Below are 19818 nucleotides of genomic sequence, written 5' to 3' on the forward strand. Positions count from 1 at the left end.
GTCATGCTGGACCTACAAAAGGCCTTCGACACTGTCAATCACACCATTCTGATTGACAAGCTAAAAGCAATTGGTTTTATAGTCTTAGGACTGTCTTAAATACTTCGAAGCTTCGTTCGATGGGCATGGGATTCGAATATGAAAATAAAATTCGATTATGTAAAAAAAAAAAATCAGTTTTTTGTTTTTTGCAAAATCAACTGTTAACAGAACTCAACTTAGGGCGACAATAATGTGGTCAAGAGGCATGGTTTCTATCTTGTGCCTGAACTGGCATGGCTTCTTTTATTCACATGTAAGCAGCAGTAGTACAACGTTGGAGGAGAGAACGAAAGGGGTGGATACCTTTCCTTTTATAGTTGCCATAATGTAGAATACCTGGGTGACTCCGCCTAGAGCGCCCTCCAGTGGGAACAGATATATATGCAACTAGGCAGTCACTGGTGGAGACAATTGTATGCAGGTAAACAGTTACTAGTGTAAACAGTCATATGTACAGTTAGACAGTTACTAACAATCCTATACAGAGTCTCTGATCTCAACACTCCCACTTTTTAGCATACTGGCTGACTTCTTGGAAAATTTTTAACAAAGGAAATAATATATAAACCCAAAAACATCCATATGGTATGACATTCAATATCTTCACGTTAAACATGACCTTTACAAATCCCGTCAGTTTTAATTTGAAAACAGGCTCCCTCATAGTATCTATTACTCTGTCGTCCGTTGGACAGTAAACCGGTGTCATTCTTTCTTATCTGATGGCATACCTGATGAGATGATATTATTTATAATGACATGTTTACATCTTTATTGACACCTTAGGTTCCTAGTAATCACAATGGTCCCCTGGTTGTTCTTATAAACAACAGTCTCCATGTATATACACAATGTTCATCATTTTAAACGGTTTTGACAGAACGCCCATTCTTCAAAAACACCATATTTGGTATAGAGGATATGTTTCAATTGCCTACTGCATCTTGAACAATACATTCATAACCTTATCTTCATCACTTCGAGCAGTTGCTCTAGATAAACACATTTTTCATTGTCATAGCTAAAAACATATACTCAGCTTCACAGGCTGATAGTATCCCTGTAGGCTCTAAGCCCTTAAACCTTTGTTGTCCTTTCTGAAAACATCGCTGTCCGTCTGCAGCACCTCTGGGATAACGAAAAACATATTTTTGACGTAGTTCAATGATTCTCTGTGGGGTCAACAAACATACTATGACACTCTTACTCACTACGGAACATAGGTCAGGGTGTGTACAGGTTGTCCAACAGAATGAAGCTACCCACAGTTTATCTATACATTTCTTACTTCAGTCAAAACATCTCAGGACCTTTTCCCACATATCTCTTCTGGGATATTTTTACACAGTTGACAGACTGTTCGAAGTCCATACCTATAAAATGGTTTAACCTGCCTAGGTCTTTCTTTTGTGGTCTGGAGCGATGATCAAATCCCCCACTTCTGTATTTTAAACATAGATCCTCTTTTGTATTTAAACCTTGAATCACCTCTGTACTTTAACACTTTGACTGCCAGGGGGCGTCTTTAGACGTCTTTGCTGGCCATGCTAAAGTTGCCGGGGGACGCTGTACGTCGTCTTTATATCAATATTTCAAAAATCTGCGATCGGATTCATAATGTCCCTCCGCTGGCCTGAGACACAAGTGTGATCTCCTCTCAATCCTCTAGCGGTTCAAGACCGCCATCTGGTGGCCGATCGGCAGATCGAAACCGGATGTCAACCTTTAACCCGGTAGGACTCACTCCATATGGGGTCCGGGCACTCGCTAATGTTAGAGAGACTCCGTCTTCACACAGTGAACATCGATCGCTGCAAATAACTCGAAAAAACAACATGATTTGGACGTATATATTATTATACAACCTGGAAATGGACCGACTATTTCAACATCCCATAATGGAAAACTGTCTACCCCACGCTGATCGCCCAACGGCCCGCGGAGACTGGGGTGAGTTTTAGCGTGTAATATTACCGTGTTCGACACTAACTGCTATGATGAACATTTGACCCACATTAGATGATTGGTATAACGCTGCCCACGGAATTATAAACGCCCCCTCGCCCATCCGGTCAACATCAGATGACGTGTAGTAACTTCTAGAAGTACGTCTAGTTGGAATTTTTTATATCGCGCTGATTGCCATCAAACTGTATTTCAACCTCAATATAATGCATTTGGGGCTATATATCACGTTCTGGAGAAAGCTGCAGAAAGAGATGAAAACATACTTATACATTAGACCATACTTTACTATGAATATGTGAATGAAACAGTTTAACGTTGCTACACAATGAACAATACATATAGGACTTTGAATGGGCCCTAATAATGGCAATGTAGCAATAGAATTTAAAAAGTTATAGCCCTGCAAAGAAGGGGACTTTCTCCATAGACAAATAGCGCTGGCAATCTATGGTATATCATTAATTTAACCTTAGGCAACCAAAGTGTTAACATTGTAAACCACCCACCTTTGTACTTAAACATGGGGTTAAACATAAGATCCATTTCAGTATTTTAAACATGGCCTCTAGTCAGACTTTCAAACCTGGATTCTACTCCTTGTGGCAACCCCAAGCCACCCCTGGGCTTGGTGATTGATGGGCGTTACGTGGCGACCCAATGGCTGGGCGCTGCCCATGTTTGGGCGTCCGCTTCCGGACACACCTGTCACTAGAGAACCATCAGGAGTGATTATCGAATCACGGCGCGGTGCGCCTGTTGGGGAGGGGGGACTTAACGGAGCCAAGGAGCCTCCTCTCAGTCCCCCGTAGCAGCGCAAGGCGAGAGGCCACAGAGCGGAGACGCCGCCCGGCCGACAGGTTAACGCCAGCAAGCGATCATTATTTAAATAGAAAATAAAGAGTATGATTTTGGGAACTGCAACCTGTCTGTGTTGCCACAGTGGTGGAGAATGCGGGCATAGTCTACTGGCAATAAGGGGTGCAGAATAAACAACGATAGACTTTATCGAAGTAGAATAAAATAAATTAAAAAATATATAATAACAAAAAGAAGCATGGACGCGCTGGTGCAGCAGCTCGTACAGGCGAACCTGGAACAACAGGCCCGGCATGAAGAGGCCCTGCAAGAACAGAGGAAACAGACTGGGATGATCCACGCGGAGCTCCAGCGGATGGCCTCTCACCGGCGGGATGAAGCGCCCGCAGGGACGCGGCCTAACCCCGGGCGCTTCATCCCCAAGCTGACGGAGCAGGAGGATATAGAAGCCTATCTCCTAGCGTTTGAGCGCACCGCCGGCCGGGAGGGCTGGCCAGAGGACGACTGGGGGGGACTGCTGGCTCCCTTCCTGTCGGGTAATGCGCAAAAGGCCTACCAGGACCTGCCACCGGAGCAAGCCGAGAACTACACCCGGCTAAAGCAGGAGATTTTGGCCCGCTACGGCCATAGTCTGCAGTCCCGTGCGCAGCGGTTCCATGACTGGGTGTATGACGCACAGGCCTCCCCGCGCTCACAGATGCACGACCTAGTCCGCATAAGCCAAGCCTGGCTAATGACCGACCCCGCAGGGCCCACTGTCTTGTAACGGATTGTTATGGACCGCTTTGTTAGAGCCCTCCCTTATGACACGAAGAAGCAGGCGAGTCAGGCGGACCCCCGCTCCGTGCAGCAGCTAGTGAATATTGTGGAAGCCCACCAGGTAACGCAGGACTTACTCAAAGGGGGGCGAGGGGAAAAGCCAGAGCGGCTAAGAACGAGGAGGGGTCCCGACGAGCCCAGCCCAAGGGGCCGGGTAGGGAACGCAGGTGATCCCGAACTACCCCGAAGAAGACCGCTGTTTGACCAGGACCAAAGACGCTGCTATGACTGCGGCGAGCCAGGGCATCTCTCGTGGAACTGCCCAGGCCGGGATGTGTCCATGCCATCGGCGGCAGCTTCAGACCCCCGCGGAAAGACGTGCAATTATGGCGCAGCCTGTTGGGCCCATAAGGAAACATCAGCGACACTTTTACCCATGCGCGTCAACGACGAAGATGCAGTAGCGCGGGTAGTGTCATAACGCTGGTTCAGCCCCATTTGGCACACTGCGACGCAGAGGCTCCGCAAGTGTCAGTGTCCTGTGTGCACGGGGACACAAAGTTGTATCCCACAGCGCAGATCACCCTGACAACCACCAAGGGGGTCTGCTCGATGACAGCCGGCGTGATACCCAACCTGCCGGTAGCGCTGCTGATTGGTCGAGACTGCCCCCTGTATCGCCAGCTGTGCTCGAGGAAGAGGAAAGGATTACGTCAGCCGAAGGTGTGTGCTCTGAATGTAACAGGGAGTGAGACTGAGACGGCATCAGATGTGGGTGACGACGCGCCGGAGCCCCTGAATGTAACGGGGAGTGAGACTGAGACGGCATCAGGTGTGGGTGACGACGCGCCGGAGCCCCAAGCGGGCCCAGAGACGGATAGCAGTGACGAGGACCCATTTGCGGAGTTCCCCCAGGCGGACGAGGTGGGGAGGGACCTGGCGGGTCAGTTCGGAACGGCCCAGCTGGAAGACCCAAACCTAACGCAGTATATCAAAACCGTGCGAATATCAAAACCGTAGATGGAAATCCAGTGGAGGGGGTGAGTAACCTGTCATATCCTCACTTTGCAATAAAAAGACAACTGCTGTACCAAGTCGTAAAAAAGAATGATGAGGTTAAAGAACTATTGCTAGTGCCGAAATTCTTTATTCCCACTGTACTCCAGCAAGCGCATTCACATATCCTCGGAGCGCATCTGGGCATGGACAAAACCATGGAGCGCATAAAGGCGCGTTTCCATTGGCCGGGCATGAAGAGAGCGGTAGAGGACTACTGCAGGAGCTGCCCAGAGTGTCAACGCGCAGCACCAAAGGTACACTATAAAAATCCTCTGATCCCACTGCCCATCATTGAGACCCCATTCTCAAGAATTGCCCTCGACGTGGTGGGCCCACTAGTCAAATCGTCCCGAGGCCACCAGTATATACTGGTAATCATAGATTATGCAACACGTTACCCCGAAGCCATCCCGTTACGCATGGTGATGGCCAAAATTGTGGCACGGGAGCTCTTTCATTTGTTTAGTCGGGTGGGAATTGCCGACTCCATTCTCACTGATCAGGGCTCGTGCTTTATGTCGCGGGTCATGAAAGAAATGTGCAAACTAATGAAAGTGGAACAGCTGCGAACCTCCATATACCATCCACAGACGGATGGGCTGTGCGAACGCATGCTAAGAAAGGTGATGGAGAAGGATGGGAAGAATTGGGATCAGTTGTTGCCCTTTCTGATGTTCTCTGTGCGTGAGGTCCCACAGGCTTCCACTGGCTTCTCGCCGTTTAAGCTGCTCTACGCCCGCAAGCCGCGGGGTCTCCTGGACATCGCAAAGGAGATTTGGGAGGAACAGCCGTCGCCCCACCGGTCTCTCATAGAGCATGTGCAGGTGATGAGAGACAGGATGAAGGCGCTCTGGCCAGTGGTGAGAGAACATATGCAACAGGCCCAAGACGCACAGAAGCGCATTTATGACCGGGGCGCACAGCCACAGGAGTTTAATGTGGGGGACCGGGTCCTCGTACTGGTTCCGACAGCAGAGTGCAAATTCCTAGCCAAATGGCAGGGACCCTACGACATAATCGAAAAAGTGGGTCCCGTCAACTACAAGGTCCACCAGCCCGACCGTAGGAAGCATTGACAGTTATACCATGTTAACCTGTTAAAGAAATGGCATGCCCGGGTTGTGTTGCTCTCGCCCCCCCCTCTCCCCCCTTTTGCGCAGCAGGTGGCAGAGGCGGCCGATGTTCCCATCGGGGAACAGTTGTCCCCGACCCAACGGCAGGAGCTTCGGGAGCTGGTCCAACAGAACCGGGACGTGTTTTCGGCCACGCCGGGCCGCACCACATTGGCCCAGCACCACATTATTACCAGCCCGGGAGACAAGGTAAAGCTGAAGCCCTATCGTATCCCAGAGGCAAAAAGAGAGGCCGTAAGAAGAGAAGTGCGGGTCATGCTGGAGATGGGAGTAATTGAGGAGTCTCATAGCGGGTGGTCTAGACCTATTGTTTTAGTGCCGAAACCCGACTCAACAACCAGGTTCTGCAACGATTTCAGGAAGCTTAATGACATTTCAAAGTTTGACGCCTATCCCATGCCTAGAGTGGATGAGCTCATTGATAGACTGGGCCAGGCCAGGTTCATCACAACACTAGATCTAACAAAGGGTTATTGGCAAGTCCCTCTGGCCCCCGCCTCGAGGGAGAAGACGGCTTTCTCCACCCCAGATGGGCTGTTTCACTATAAAGTTCTCCCGTTTGGCCTGCATGGGACGCCATCTACCTTTCAGAGGCTGATGGACAGAGTACTACGGCCCCATCGGGATTATGCAGCCGCATATCTCGATGACATTATCATTCATTCGTCCGATTGGGACTCCCACCTCCAAAAGGTGAGAGCGGTGTTGGGTGCCCTCCGGGAGGCGGGTCTCACCGCTAACCCAAATAAATGCTGGCTGGGCCTAGAAGAGGCAGAGTACCTGGGGTTCACAATAGGCCGGGGCAATGTAAAACCGCAGAAGAGGAAAATTGATGCGATAAGGGAGTGGCCTCGCCCTTTAACCAAGAAGCAGGTCAGGACATTTAATGGGCTAGCGAGCTATTATAGGAGGTTTATCCCTAACTTCGCTGCTCGCGCTGCTCCCCTCACAGATCTGACCCAGGCGCGGCGGCCGTTCACGGTGAAGTGGACACCGGAGGCGGAGGCCGCGTTCGAGGACCTCAAGACGGCCCTCTGTTCGGGACCGGTGCTGGTCTCCCCGAACTTCGACAAGGAGATGACAGTACAGACAGATGCATCAGAGGTGGGACTGGGAGCGGTCCTCTCCCAGCAGCTGGAGGGTGAGGAACATCCAATCTTGTATGTGAGCAGGAAGCTACTGCCACACGAGCGCAATTATTCTGCGGTGGAGCGCGAAGGTCTGGCAATTAAGTGGGCACTGGAGACGCTCCGTTATTAGCTACTGGGGAGGCGCTTCACGCTGGTGACGGATCACGCCCCCCTTGTCTGGATGGCCAAGACAAAGGGGACCAATGCCAGGGTGACTCGATGGTTTCTGGAGTTACAATCGTTTAACTTTTCTGTCATCCACAGGTCCGGGGTGGCGCATGGCAACGCAGACGCCCTCTCCAGGAAGGATGCCTGTTGGGCGTCGGACGCTCTTCCCCGACGGTCGGAGCTGGAGGGGGGGTACTGTGGCAACCCCAAGCCACCCCTGGGCTTGGTGATTGATGGGCGTTACGTGGCGACCCAATGGCTGGGAGCCACCCATGTTTGGGCGTCCGCTTCCGGACGCACCTGTCACTAGAGAACCATCAGGAGTGATTATCGAATCACGGCGCGGTGCGCCTGTTGGGGAGGGGGGACTTAACGGAGCCGAGGAGCCTCCTCTCAGTCCCCCGTAGCAGCGCAAGGCGAGAGGCCACAGAGCGGAGACACCGCCCGGCCGACAGATTAACGCCAGCAAGCGATCATTATTTAAATAGAAAATAAAGAGTATGATTTTGGGAACTGCAACCTGTCTGTGTGTTGTTTATTCTGCCACCCCTACACCTGGAATTGCCACATCCTCCTGTATTGAATACCCCCTTTCCCTCCCACTGACTGCCTGCCCTCTGGTAACTTGGTTAAATACATCCATTTCCCTCCCACTGTATGTTTTCCCTCTTCGGGGGACATTGTGGCCTCTTTAAAGGTCGGGTTTACCCCACTGACTACCCTGTAGTAGTACTCAACGGGGGTAGGTGTATTGTCCTCCTCGTCACTCCCTTTCCTGGCATAGCCTGTCAGACATTCTGGGGGTTTGTGTTCCCTTGTGGAATACCTCCCACTGCTTGAGGCACTTGACGTCACCCTCAGGTGCTTCTCGTCCTCGCCCTCTGGGGGTTGCTGACTGTCTGTCTGCACAACTGTACTAAGTACACTGGGGTGATGTGTTTCTATTTCTACACACCTTGCTCTGGAGTCCAGCTCTGGCTCCTCTGTCTGTGTCCTCGCTCTCACAGGTTGCCTTCGTGACAAACTTGACTAGCATGTGTTTCTGCACTATCCCTTTACCGAGATGATAAACTAGGAGAGCAGGACTTCCTCTGTCGTGTCCTATGAAAAATCCTTTTACATCCTTGGACTTTGGTTTTCCCCTGTCCTGCAGGTGCGCATAACACACTGATCCAAATCGGTGCATTCTGGCTAGATTACACTTCTTTCCTGTCAGCGCTGTTACAGGCTCTTAGGTAGGTTACTATCTGCTAGCTTACACCTAGCCATTTCGAAAAGGGTGTGCCATTCCCTCTCTGCCGCCCCGCTCTGTTGTGGGGGATATGGACGCGACGTCTCATATTTTATCTTATACCTTCCCAATAGTGATTGGAACTCTCTATTTTGCTAACTCGGTTTCGTGGTCGGATCTCAAACATCTTACTGTACCATAAGGGGCTACGTCTGCCAGGAATTTTCTGTGGCCTGGAGTGTGTCACTCTTTTATTTGATAAAGTAAACAAACACTGCCCCTGTACACACGTCTGTAAAAGACTGTACATATCTAAAACCTCCTATGGACTCGTTGCTTACTGGGCCTGCTAGGTCCATGTCAACTAGTGCAAGTGTTACCCTTACTCTGTCTGTGGGATTTCTGTCTCTCGGTTGGGTAAACTTCCCCGTTTTGCACGTTGCACAATTTTTGTCAGGCCTACGCTTTTTCCCCTTCAATGTACATACCCTCTGACATTATTTGCAATTTCAATAAACCCTTGTAATTACAATGACCCATAATCTCGTGCCATGACTGAATATCGTGACTGGCGACTGGCCATCTCGCTACACACATCGTTATTATCATCACACTGGTCGTTGTCATTACACTCCGTTTTCAGATAATATATTCTCTGATACATCTCTATGTCAAATGTTTACCTTTATCGAACAATACCTTGGCGCCGCTTGCAGTAGCAGCTATTACAGAGAATAGTCCTTGTAAGAACGATGGTCCGTATAGAGCGTTCTTTAGCGTCACCGCACGCCGGCGCCCCTTGCTGTCCGTGGGCATACCTGTGCGTCTCCCTCCCGCTAGCTCCACGCAGTGCCTCTCTGGGTGGAAAGTGTTGTCAATGTTCTTGAACCGACTCCTGTCGTTGATGGCATGGGACGACGCACCTGTGTCCAGCCCACGATCCCTTCTCTGGGTCCGCTGCGGCTGGGCCGGTCCGGTGATGCCCGCCGCCCGCGCCCCAAAAGCGCAGTCTTCATGTCCCGTTATCCTCCGGGCGTCATCTCGACTCGCCTCACGTCGATCATCGCCGCCATCGATTCTCCGGGCGTCGTCTCGATTCATCTCACGTCGATAATCGCCGCCATCGTGTCCGCTGTCGTCATCCTGTCCACAGCCGTTATCTTGTCCGCTGTTGTCATCCTGTCCACAGCCGTTATCTTGTCCGTAGTCGCCATTTTGTCCGTGGTCTCCGACTCGTCTGTAGCCGCCATTTTGTCCATGCGTGTATCGCACGCTCTGGTCGTGTTTCTTCATGCGCGCTCTGTCTGTGTGCCCTGTGGATTTGCAGAAGCCACACCAGACAGTCTCTGTGCATTCGCTTCTCCAATGGCTCCTATCTCCGCATCGCCAACACGCCAGTTCCGTCGTGGTCCTGGTTCTCTCTCTTGGCGTCGCTCGGGCCCTCAGCACCCTCTCCCCCTCCTCCGTGGCGGCTGGGTGGGTGTCTTCCGAGGCCTTGAAGTTCCTTAACTCAGCCTTGAACCGCCCCAACGTCATGTCCGTTGAACCGTGTGTTACCAGGAGTGTTACTCCGGTAGTCCTCTCATTATCATCGCCATCATTAGCCCATCGCTTGGTGCTTCTCCGGCACTCCTCAGTGGCATCGTGATTTGCTCCCTCAGTAATGCCAGGCTTTCTCTGCCTCTGTCTTTAGCGTCGCGGAATATCAGCCCCAGCCAGGCTGGTGTCGTCGAGTATCGGCGTTAACTCACAGTACGCGCTAGCATTCCGCTGGTCGTCCAGGGCTTGCCCCTCCGCCGTCAGCTCTCCCGTGGGCGTGATTTCGAAACCTAGCCGCATTTCTCGGAGACGCTCTCTGATTGGCCGACGCCTGTTTCTACACTGGTTAAGCTTAGGCACTCGTTCGAAGTTGGTTAAGGTTAGAGTTTGTCTTAGAGCGTGACGGCAAGTTCTTTCGACGGTTAAGCTTAGGCACTCTTTCGAAGTTGGTTATGGTTAGAGTTTGTCCTAGAGCATGGCGATAGAACGCCAGGTAGCTTGCAGGCTGTTTGACATGGAAATGGGCAAAGACACAGCTCGTCACACGATTGGGCAAACGCGTCAGTGGCCAATCAGAGAGAGTCAGTCAGTGCCAATCAGAGAGCGTCTCCGAGAAATGCGGCTAGGTTTCACAATCACGCCTCCCGTGGGGGTCGCCAGGACCGTCTCCGTCAGCCCCGCCCCATGCATGCAGCACAGCATGCGCTCTCCCCAGAGCTCACAGTTCTCTGCTTTTCCGTTGAATATCGGCCACTTGTCTCTTCTCTTGTTTTCCATCCTCTCCGTTAATGGTATGCTTAGCTTTTGCTCTTGTTGGCCTAGCGACTAGCCACGCGGTGCTCCCGGTGCTATCCTAGCCTATAACTTCAGCTAAGCTTGCTACAGTACCTCCACTATTTCGCCCTGGCGTTATCTGGGCCCATAACCTGTTAACAGAACTCAACTTAGTGCGACAATAATGTGGTCAAGAGGCATGGTTTCTATCTTGTGCCTGAACTGGCGAGGCTTCTTTTATTCACATGTAAGCAGCAGTAGTACAACTCTTCTCTCTCTGAGAGACGTTGGAGGAGAGAACGGCCATAAGGTAGAATACCTGGGTGACTCCGCCTAGAGCGCCCTCCAGTGGGAACAGATATATATGCAACTAGGCAATCACTGGTGGAGACAATTGTATATGCAGGTAAACAGTTACTAGTGTAAACAGTCATATATACAGTTAGACAGTTACTAACAATCCTATACAGAGTCTCTGATCTCAACATCAACTCTGCCTCTCTTTGTTAATTACAACAAGCAATGCTGTTTGTTATTTAAGATGAGGTCGGACTCGGCACTGACAGATTTGTGTTCATTGTGCTGCTTTTATAAAGCCTCAAATGACGGCTTACAATATTTCATGGAAGCAAAGTGTTTAGTTTGTCTAAGATTTAAAAAGGTTTAAACTTTACAGCACTGACAAAGTTGAACAAAGTGCTGTACAAGTCCCACAACATAAAAAAAAAATATATATATATATATATATATATATATATATAGATTATATATAAAAAATTATTTATTAATTTAAGCTTTGAATTCCAAAAAAAAATAAAAATCGAACGTCAGCCCTAGATAGTCTATCAGTGAGCTAGATGCAATCCTACCTGGAGGGGAGAGAACATATGGTGGAGGTAAACGGTACCCTATCCCCCCCCTCCCAGTGAGCTGTGGTGTTCCACAAGGAAGCATACTAGGACCGCTACTGTTCCTAATTTATGCAAATGACATGTCGTCAGCTTGTGACTGCAACTTGTTCCTGTTTGCGGACGACTCAGCCCTGCTGGTCTCTGACAAGAACAAGTTACAGGTTGAAAAAACCCTCAGCTCGGAACGCAAAATCTGCATATGGAGAGAGTCCATTCTCTTCGGTTCAAATAACAAACTCAGCAAGACCGACGGCTTCTCAGTTACAGTGGGTGACAATATTGTCACAAGGAAAGATGAAATTACCTACCTGGGTTCCATCCTAGAGGCTAATCTTTTCTGTGACAAAATGGCATCCAATGTAATAAAAAAAGTCAACCAGGGGTGGGGCCGTGGGGGGCAAAAATGCAAACCTGCCATTTCTAACTGGAAACAAGCTTCTTGTGTTGCCCTGGCAATGGGCAGTTTTATCATTATATTTGACGTAGCAGGATGTGTAGGGGACTGGAAGTAACACCTGTGTATCTCCTTGCATCTTTACGAAGAAATATAGAGCAGAAAAACTTAGGCAATTTCCACAGAAGTGCATTGTAGACATTTTCTGAGCAGGGTTAAAGAGCAAAGATTTCCTATCACAATATGTAATATTTGTAACTTGAAGTAATAGAATAGAAGTAATGAATACAGAAAGTTATTTAACAATATGTAAAGGAGTAGTTGCATTTATTTTACATTACATTATATTTACATTTATACTTTGGCCCTTTGAGGGCTACCATGCTGATGTGGCCCTCTGTGAAATATAGTTTGACACCCTGCCCTAACCCTATCAAAACAGCAGTCAAAGTGTATATTTTCAGCACTGTTTGTTTACCAATGGATTTTAAAATCTTCACGCATTGTACCAGTAAACGGATGTTTTAGACGCGAGGACAGGAAGCCGCCATGAAATCACTGTAGTCGTATTAACGTATTAACTAAATCATTTGAACAAAATAAAAAGCAGCAGCACTATTGCATAACTGAGTCATGTGTGCTATGTATTTCTTCCTTTAGGAGAGTTTTTGATGTTTTATAGATGGACAGGTTTTAGTTTTTTAAGGTGGGGGGGGGGGGGGGGGGGGGGCAGTATCGGATGGGTATCGGTATTGGCAGATACCGGTATCGTGCCATCCCTGGAACTGATACAACTGTGTTGTAGTTGTTTATTGTTGGATTGTTTCATCCATGCAACTATGTTGGTGGTTATAGTGTATTGACTCTATAGAACTGTGTTGGTGTTTCGTTTTTATTCCAGACATGCAACTCTGTTTACTTTCTATTATTGACTGAAATTGTTAATCCCTGTCCAATGAGTCTACCAGGGTCCACAAAAGTGATGCTACCTAACCCTCCTTCTCTCTCTCATACATTGACAAAACCAATGATGACATGACAAGGACATGAAAATGGACATTTGTGAAATGAAGTGAAATTCCTGAAGTAATGTGTATTGCACTTTATCTTTTTTAATGTTTAATGTTTTTAACATTTGGGATATTTGAATGTTCCTGATGAAGCTTGTAACCTACCGTGCATTTCACGGTTTAACATCTTTTACTTTTGTGTTATTTGAATGAATTGAAGAATATTTTTGACTTGACCACTTGAAAAGATTGTAATAAAAACGTTGTAACCAATGATTTTCAATAACTGTACTAAATTCAAAATTGAATATCAATCAGTTTTGGCTCAAATATTAATCACTGGTATACTATGCTTAAGTGGATACTATCTGTACACATTTTAAATCAGTTTTATGGGTTTTAGAGCAAAAATGGGTATTGTAACTGCATTACGAGGGAGACACTGCCATTATAGAATAAACTTGTAAAATCATGGTTTACAAAAAATGAAAGGGCACACAAGCCTGTCTTTCTTAAGCTGTATATTTAATTACTGATACTTGTTAAAATATTAGTAATGTTAAGGAAATATACATTTTTAGATAAATGACAGTCGCCCCAAATTACTTTTTTAAGGCTGTGTCCTATTAATTCAACTTTAAAAACACTCAAATATCTTAATTTGGGTTTTTTGCATAAATGCACGTGTACACTACATTCCAAATGTTTGAACAATGGTCAAATATATCCTTCTTTTCTGTATTTTAAAATTGGCCTATTTAAAAGTCTTATCCGTCAATGACCCAAATACATGTTTGAGGTCTGTTGAATTCTAAACGATTATATGTATGCATAGTTTCACACTAGCACTCCAGGTAGGGTGATGAAACCATGTCAATCGGACATGCAACTGTGAGCCTGGGAGGAATTTAATTAAGGCCAATACAATAGCAATAAATTTCAACTAATTAAGTGATATTCTCGTGCCCAAGGGCAATTGAGTAGTCTTTTTCACAACCAGAAACAACAGAAGAGTTTGGTGACACTATGGAGCTCACCTGGATCATATAGCCTAAAAAAAGCATAAACACTATGATTCCAGTCAGTATTTCTATCCATTGACCAGAAGTTAACATAATCATTCTCTGAAGTGGGTAGTATTCAGTACCATCTCAGTCAGGCTATTACCTATTTTACACTTCTATTACAGGTTCTAAACGGTCAGATATTGATCAGGCAGGAAGAAAGACAGTCAGGTTTTAAAACTGTGTGGGGGACCCAGGCCTAGAACTGCGCCCTGGGAGAGGGAGGTTTGAATGGTCAAAGTGGGTATCAAACAGGAAGGACGACTGTCAGGTTTTAAACTGTGGATATCAAACAGTTTTAAACTGTTAACCAGTAATCCAGAACTATTTTATTGCACTGCACTATTGCATCATTTTAGTCTATTCTATTTTATTGCACTGCACTATTTTACTCTTTTTATTATTGTCCATTTCAAAACTGCCATAGAATCAAACTATAAACAAGGTGGCCTATTGGGATGTTAGATCCTAATGTGAAAAACTGATTTTATATCTGCACTTTGTGCTCATTTTGTGTGTCCTCATCTGCATCTTTGTTTATACTTTACACTGTTTATTTTTCTCGTATCTTCATATTCAGATAAAATTGTATTGCCTATATACATGTCTTTCTGCTATTACCCTGCCCATACCCGTACCTCCCCTGCCACGACACCCGAATTTCCCCAAGGGGATCAATAAAGGAATATCTTATCAGAGAAAAATCTCATATGCAGACATGTGTGATATATAAAGAATCATAGGATTTTGCTTCAGAGAAAGTGATGGTTAAATCACATGAATAGAAACCAAGGTAATCAACACAAGTTTTAACCAATAGTATTTAATGGTTTATGCAACTCTCTGCCAAGGCCCAATCTTTGCCCCAACATTTCTATTAGGTAAACCAGTCCCTTGCATTTTATTGGCCAAAAATAAATTCAAACATACCTAAATAAATATGTGTTTATGATAAGGGGGGGCAATCAAAAAATAGCAGTTCTAATTAAAGGCAACTTTAAAAACAAACATATTTTTTTCCATAAAATTGGTTAAATTCAAAAGTAAAAAAAGAAAAGTGTAAAAGGGATCATCCATCATCATCCACTTCATATCAAGTAACACGACTCTAAAACCATTGGTTATAACAAAAAAAGGAGGTGGAACACTGCCACCTACTGGAAGTTCTAAGCTTTGGTCACAGGAGTTTTTTTTTTGACAAGGCGATGTGAGGAGAGCTTCTCGCCCTCCTCAATCATCACACAAAAACACTCTGGGTCTGGAATTTTAAGTAGGGGGCTACAGGAGGAGACCCTACAGGAGGAGACCCAAGAACACGTGGCTTGGATGACAGGACTAGTGCCATACAACACACGTATCTTTCCATACAATGATAGGCTAGTCTAGCGATGTCAGTCAGGTTAAGGGGGTGCAGAGTAAAAACTAAAAAACAAAGCTTTGATCTGGGGAGGAGAGCGGTACAGACAGAGTACCTAGGACCAGAACGATGCGTGCATGTGTGTGTATGGTTGTATAGGGCCTTCAACAGTTCATTCCATCTGGCCAAGCTGAAGCAGTTCTTTTTTTTTGTTGTTGCAAGAGAAATACCCCCCAGCACTGAAGTTGAACCCCACATGGCAGTGCCAGGCCTCCCTCCCTCCTCGTCATGTGGCCAGCCTGGGGCTTTGACCCCCAGAACCAACGCCACCCTTCTTGGGAGGGAAAGTCAGAGAGCGGGTGGACATTGGGGAAGGAGGGTTACGGGGCGCTCCCCTTCACCCGACCCATGACCCCTCCTCGCCCACCCCCCTGCCGGTGTCCCGGCGGTATCTCTCGGTGTGTCTACATGGCAAGGTGGGATGCTGTGGGGAAGGCGGGGGCGGGACTTAATCAGCCCCACCCGACCGTCCGCTTATTCAGGTCAGTTAAATGAGTCATTAAAAAGGGGGCGTAGGCTCAGTTTGAGGCGCTGCTGTTGGAGGAGCTGGAGGTGGAGGCCACGGCCATGCCCGAGGCCCCGGAGGAGGCCACCGACTTGCGGATGTGCGGCATGAGGAACGGGTCGTTGGCCAGCTGGTGCACATCGATACGGTCCTCCTTGCGGTAGACCAGACAGCGCCTGGCGAAGGCCTGGAGAGGAATGACAGGGAAAGAGACTTTTACTTCAATGAATAGCCCAGCCTTGTATTTGCTTTAACCCTTTCACTACCACACTACAGAAGGTTAACCCCTTACTAGCACACTACAGATGGTTAACCCTTTGTCACGTGGCAGTGAAAGGGTTAACCGTCTGTGTTGTCGCAGTGAAACGGTTAACCATTTGGTAGTGTGGCAGTGAAAGGGTTAATCATTGAATACAACTGGCCTCGATTTGAGACCGGCGTCTATGGGACAAGCTTCTCTTACAAAAAATAAATAAAAAATCTCTACCTAATTTTAGCATTTTGTACTTTAGTTTTGTATTTTGTATAGTGTTTGGTCTTTATTCATTTTACATTTTTTTACTGTATGAAGCACAATTTCAGGAGGCTCATACAGAACCAAGCATTTCACTGTAATGTACATGTACCTTATATATGTGACAAATAAAACAAAACTTGAAACTTGACTTGAAGGGACCGGCCTTTAACTGCTTTTGTCCAAAACTCTTGCTCAGCAAAGATGGGGAACGCTATCAAATGGTTTATTTAAAGCAGTAAGTATGAATATGACCTGTATAAATGGTAAATTGCTGCATTTATATCGTGCTTTTATCCAAAGCGCTTTACAATTTGTTCCTCACATTTGACCCATTCACTCACACATTCACACACCGACAGTGGAGGCAACCATGCAAGGTGCAATTAGGGGTTAAGTGCTCAAGGACACTTCGACGTGCTGCCTGGGAGGAGCGGGAATCCAACCGGGAACCAGTAAGATTACCAGACGACTGCTTAACCTCCCCAGCCACTGTCACCCCAGTCATAATAAGAATGAGGCTATTAAATAACACATCAATTACGAATCATTAGATTTCAGAGCTCCGAGAGACAGCGCATTCTCACTCTAGCACTTTTTTTTACCAGAGTTTGGACAGTGAGGTTTCAAAAAGACATCCAGAGTGTCAGTGGCTCTGCTGGCACCAGCCTCACGCACAGAGCAGTTGGGAGGAATAGAGCCACGTTGTTCTAAAGAAAATGTGCTACTGTGTTGCTACTAATGGTGAGTAAATCACAGTTGTCATGCAGGTGTACTGATTTTTTGTAGTTGGCTCAAATTATTATATAAGTATTATAAGTATTGTTGTAATGATGAGGAACAGTGTTAAATCATGGATGATCGGCGTGTGTAGTTCTGCAGGTTTCAACAAGTTAAATGTACAACTTTTTAACACCCTTTTAATACCACAGAACAAAATGTAATACCAATTTCAAGACCATTCTAGCAAGAAAACTAAAAACACGTAGCGACACTGAACTGACGGTTGAATTTGCGCGCCAATTTAAATTCTCACACATTCCATACAATGACTTGAATACAAAAACATTTAATATATTTAATATTATTTCATCATCAAATTTAAGACTTTTTAATACCCTTTAACCTCTTAACACTTTCTGCGCCAACAACGAGTTTACTTGTTATTGGCCGCCAGCGGTTGAGCGCCAACAACGAGTAAACCGTTATTTGTTCCGTTTTTTTTAGCAAGAGAGAAAAGGGAAAGAGAAAGATTGACTACAGCACAAGGTTCATAACAGGTGTTGGATAATTGAATATTGTTCCGTTATTGAGACACATGAGTGCCATTATCGTGGGCCACGTGCACGATACGTAAACAATAGTACCGTCCTATCGCCCAAGCCTAGTAGCTCAGTGGTCCCCCTACAGGCAAGCGGGGGTAGTGTGTCAGAGAGGGAGCCAATGCTGCCGGATAAGTCGGGCTTGATTTTACAGCGTTGAGGTCTGTGCTGTGGCCTCCTCAGGAGGAGACGTGAGTAGAGGATCAACCTCCATATTCACACAGCGGCCATTTTGCTCCCATGTCATACTCGGGTTGGGTTCCTTTCCATCCTGTTCCTACCTTGTCCGCTGTGCGGATCCGGTCAGTGCTCTGTCTACCACACTAGACTTTGTTGTTGCTACATCAAGTATCTAAGGCTCGTTCTCATTCACTCAGCCACTACACCCTCGACCCTATCCAGTTTTTTGCATGTCCGCGTGGTGGGGTGGCCATGAAAGGGCTGATGATTTACAGTGAGTTCTGTAGATACAGTACTGGATTTTGCCATCCGGACACATGGAATCTGAAATATGAATATAGAATATCAGGCCTATAAATGACCTTATTATGGCCAAGTCACACATCTATGGATCGGGCCAAATCTTCTTTCCAATGGCAGAGTTCAATCTGGATTTAGTACCACCAGTCGCCCCTGACAGGGCAGCAAAAACCGTGAATGAAATCTACTGTAAGTACAGTTACCTTTTTATAATGTAAATTGCTCTGCCATTATTCATCAGATTGCAACGCGCTTTTTTGCTAGACGTTCACAGAAAGGTAGAGAAACTAACTAACATTATATTCTATGGCAATAACATTCAGGTTGGTTCCACCCGTGATATGATCAGGGATGTGATTGCGCTTTATGAAAGAAACCTGAAAATGATCTAAAAAACGATATTTATTTTTATTTTTATAAACACTCCATTTGAATGAATGAACACATTTTATTTGTATATATTGAACTGTTCACAGGGAAGAGGAAGGTGGGAGAGGAAAGGGACAAAGAAAATGAATCAAATATATCAGTGTCCCCCTAAAAAATTTAAAGGGGGTCATCTTGACCCCTCCCGTCATCCTGGCTCAAACACTAACGTTAGGACCTTATCTTTTCTTCTTTGCAACCAGATTGTGCAACACCTGTAACCACCTCCTCTCGAAGTCTTGGCTACTGCAAAGGGCTGCAGTTGGACTAATGGACTCTTTTGCTTTTCTTTTGCTCTCAGGTCGATTTTGAAAATGAAGGTGGTGACATTTCTCCATCTCAGCTTCTTGGTTATGTCTAGGTTGGCTTCTGTACCTCATGCTTGAGAGTTTGATGTTTCTACAGAGCTTCACATTAACTGGACAATGCTTGCTCTCCCTTGAGTACTGTTGAGTGGCAGACTGCTGCATTGCTTGCAAGTAACCTTCCCTGGTTGGTCAGTTTTACAAAAGCAATCCAGTGTTAGTGTTTCCTAGTGTGTTGAAGTCTTTACAGCACCTCGCGCCACTCAACAAAACTGCTAACTATATCGATAGCCAATGAAAATCTGTTATGCTGTTCCTGTTATCTGTTCCTCGCGCCGCTGGCAGATGAGCGTGGAACAGAATTTTTTCTATTATGGGATGTAGAAATGCCCGATCCATTTCCAGGTTGTATAATAGTATATACGTCCAAATCATGTTGTTTTTTCGTGTTATTTGCACCGATCGATGTTCACTGTATCAAGACGGAGTCTCTCTAACGATAGCGAGTGGCCGGACCACATATGGATGAGCACTACCGGTTCAAAGGTTAATATTCGGTTGGCGATCTGCCGATCGGCCACCAGATGGCGCTCTTGAACCGCTAGAGAGTTGAGTGGAGCTTTGCACTGTGTCTCAGGGCTCGGGAAAGGAAATATGATTTCGATGACAGATTTTTGAAATATTGACATCAAAGACGAGTTACGGCATCTTCGGCAGAATGAGCATGGCTCGGAATGACGTGAAAACTCGTTCCCGGCGATCATTAATTACAATTTCTTTATTTTTATGATTTTTTTTTTTTCATAAATTGTTTAGATTTTAGGTCAGAAAAACCGGAAATCCAGTTAAAA

At 46.4% G+C, this 19818-nt stretch overlaps 1 protein-coding gene across 2 annotated transcripts in view; it reads right to left on the bottom strand.

The window, feature by feature from the left end:
• Nucleotides 1–14827: 14827 nt before the first annotated feature.
• tlk2 (tousled-like kinase 2) overlaps nt 14828–19818 on the bottom strand; it is a 52468-nt gene continuing 47477 nt past the window's right edge. For both annotated transcript variants that reach the window (XM_084328549.1, XM_084328548.1), the window contains one exon: nt 14828–16107. In XM_084328549.1, coding sequence (XP_084184675.1) covers nt 15934–16107 — 174 coding nt within the window. In that variant the 3' untranslated portion in view covers nt 14828–15933. The remainder of the gene's footprint in view (nt 16108–19818) is intronic.

Source organism: Notolepis coatsorum (assembly GCF_963971535.1).
Source record: "Notolepis coatsorum genome assembly, chromosome: 14".
NCBI lineage: Eukaryota > Metazoa > Chordata > Actinopteri > Aulopiformes > Paralepididae > Notolepis > Notolepis coatsorum.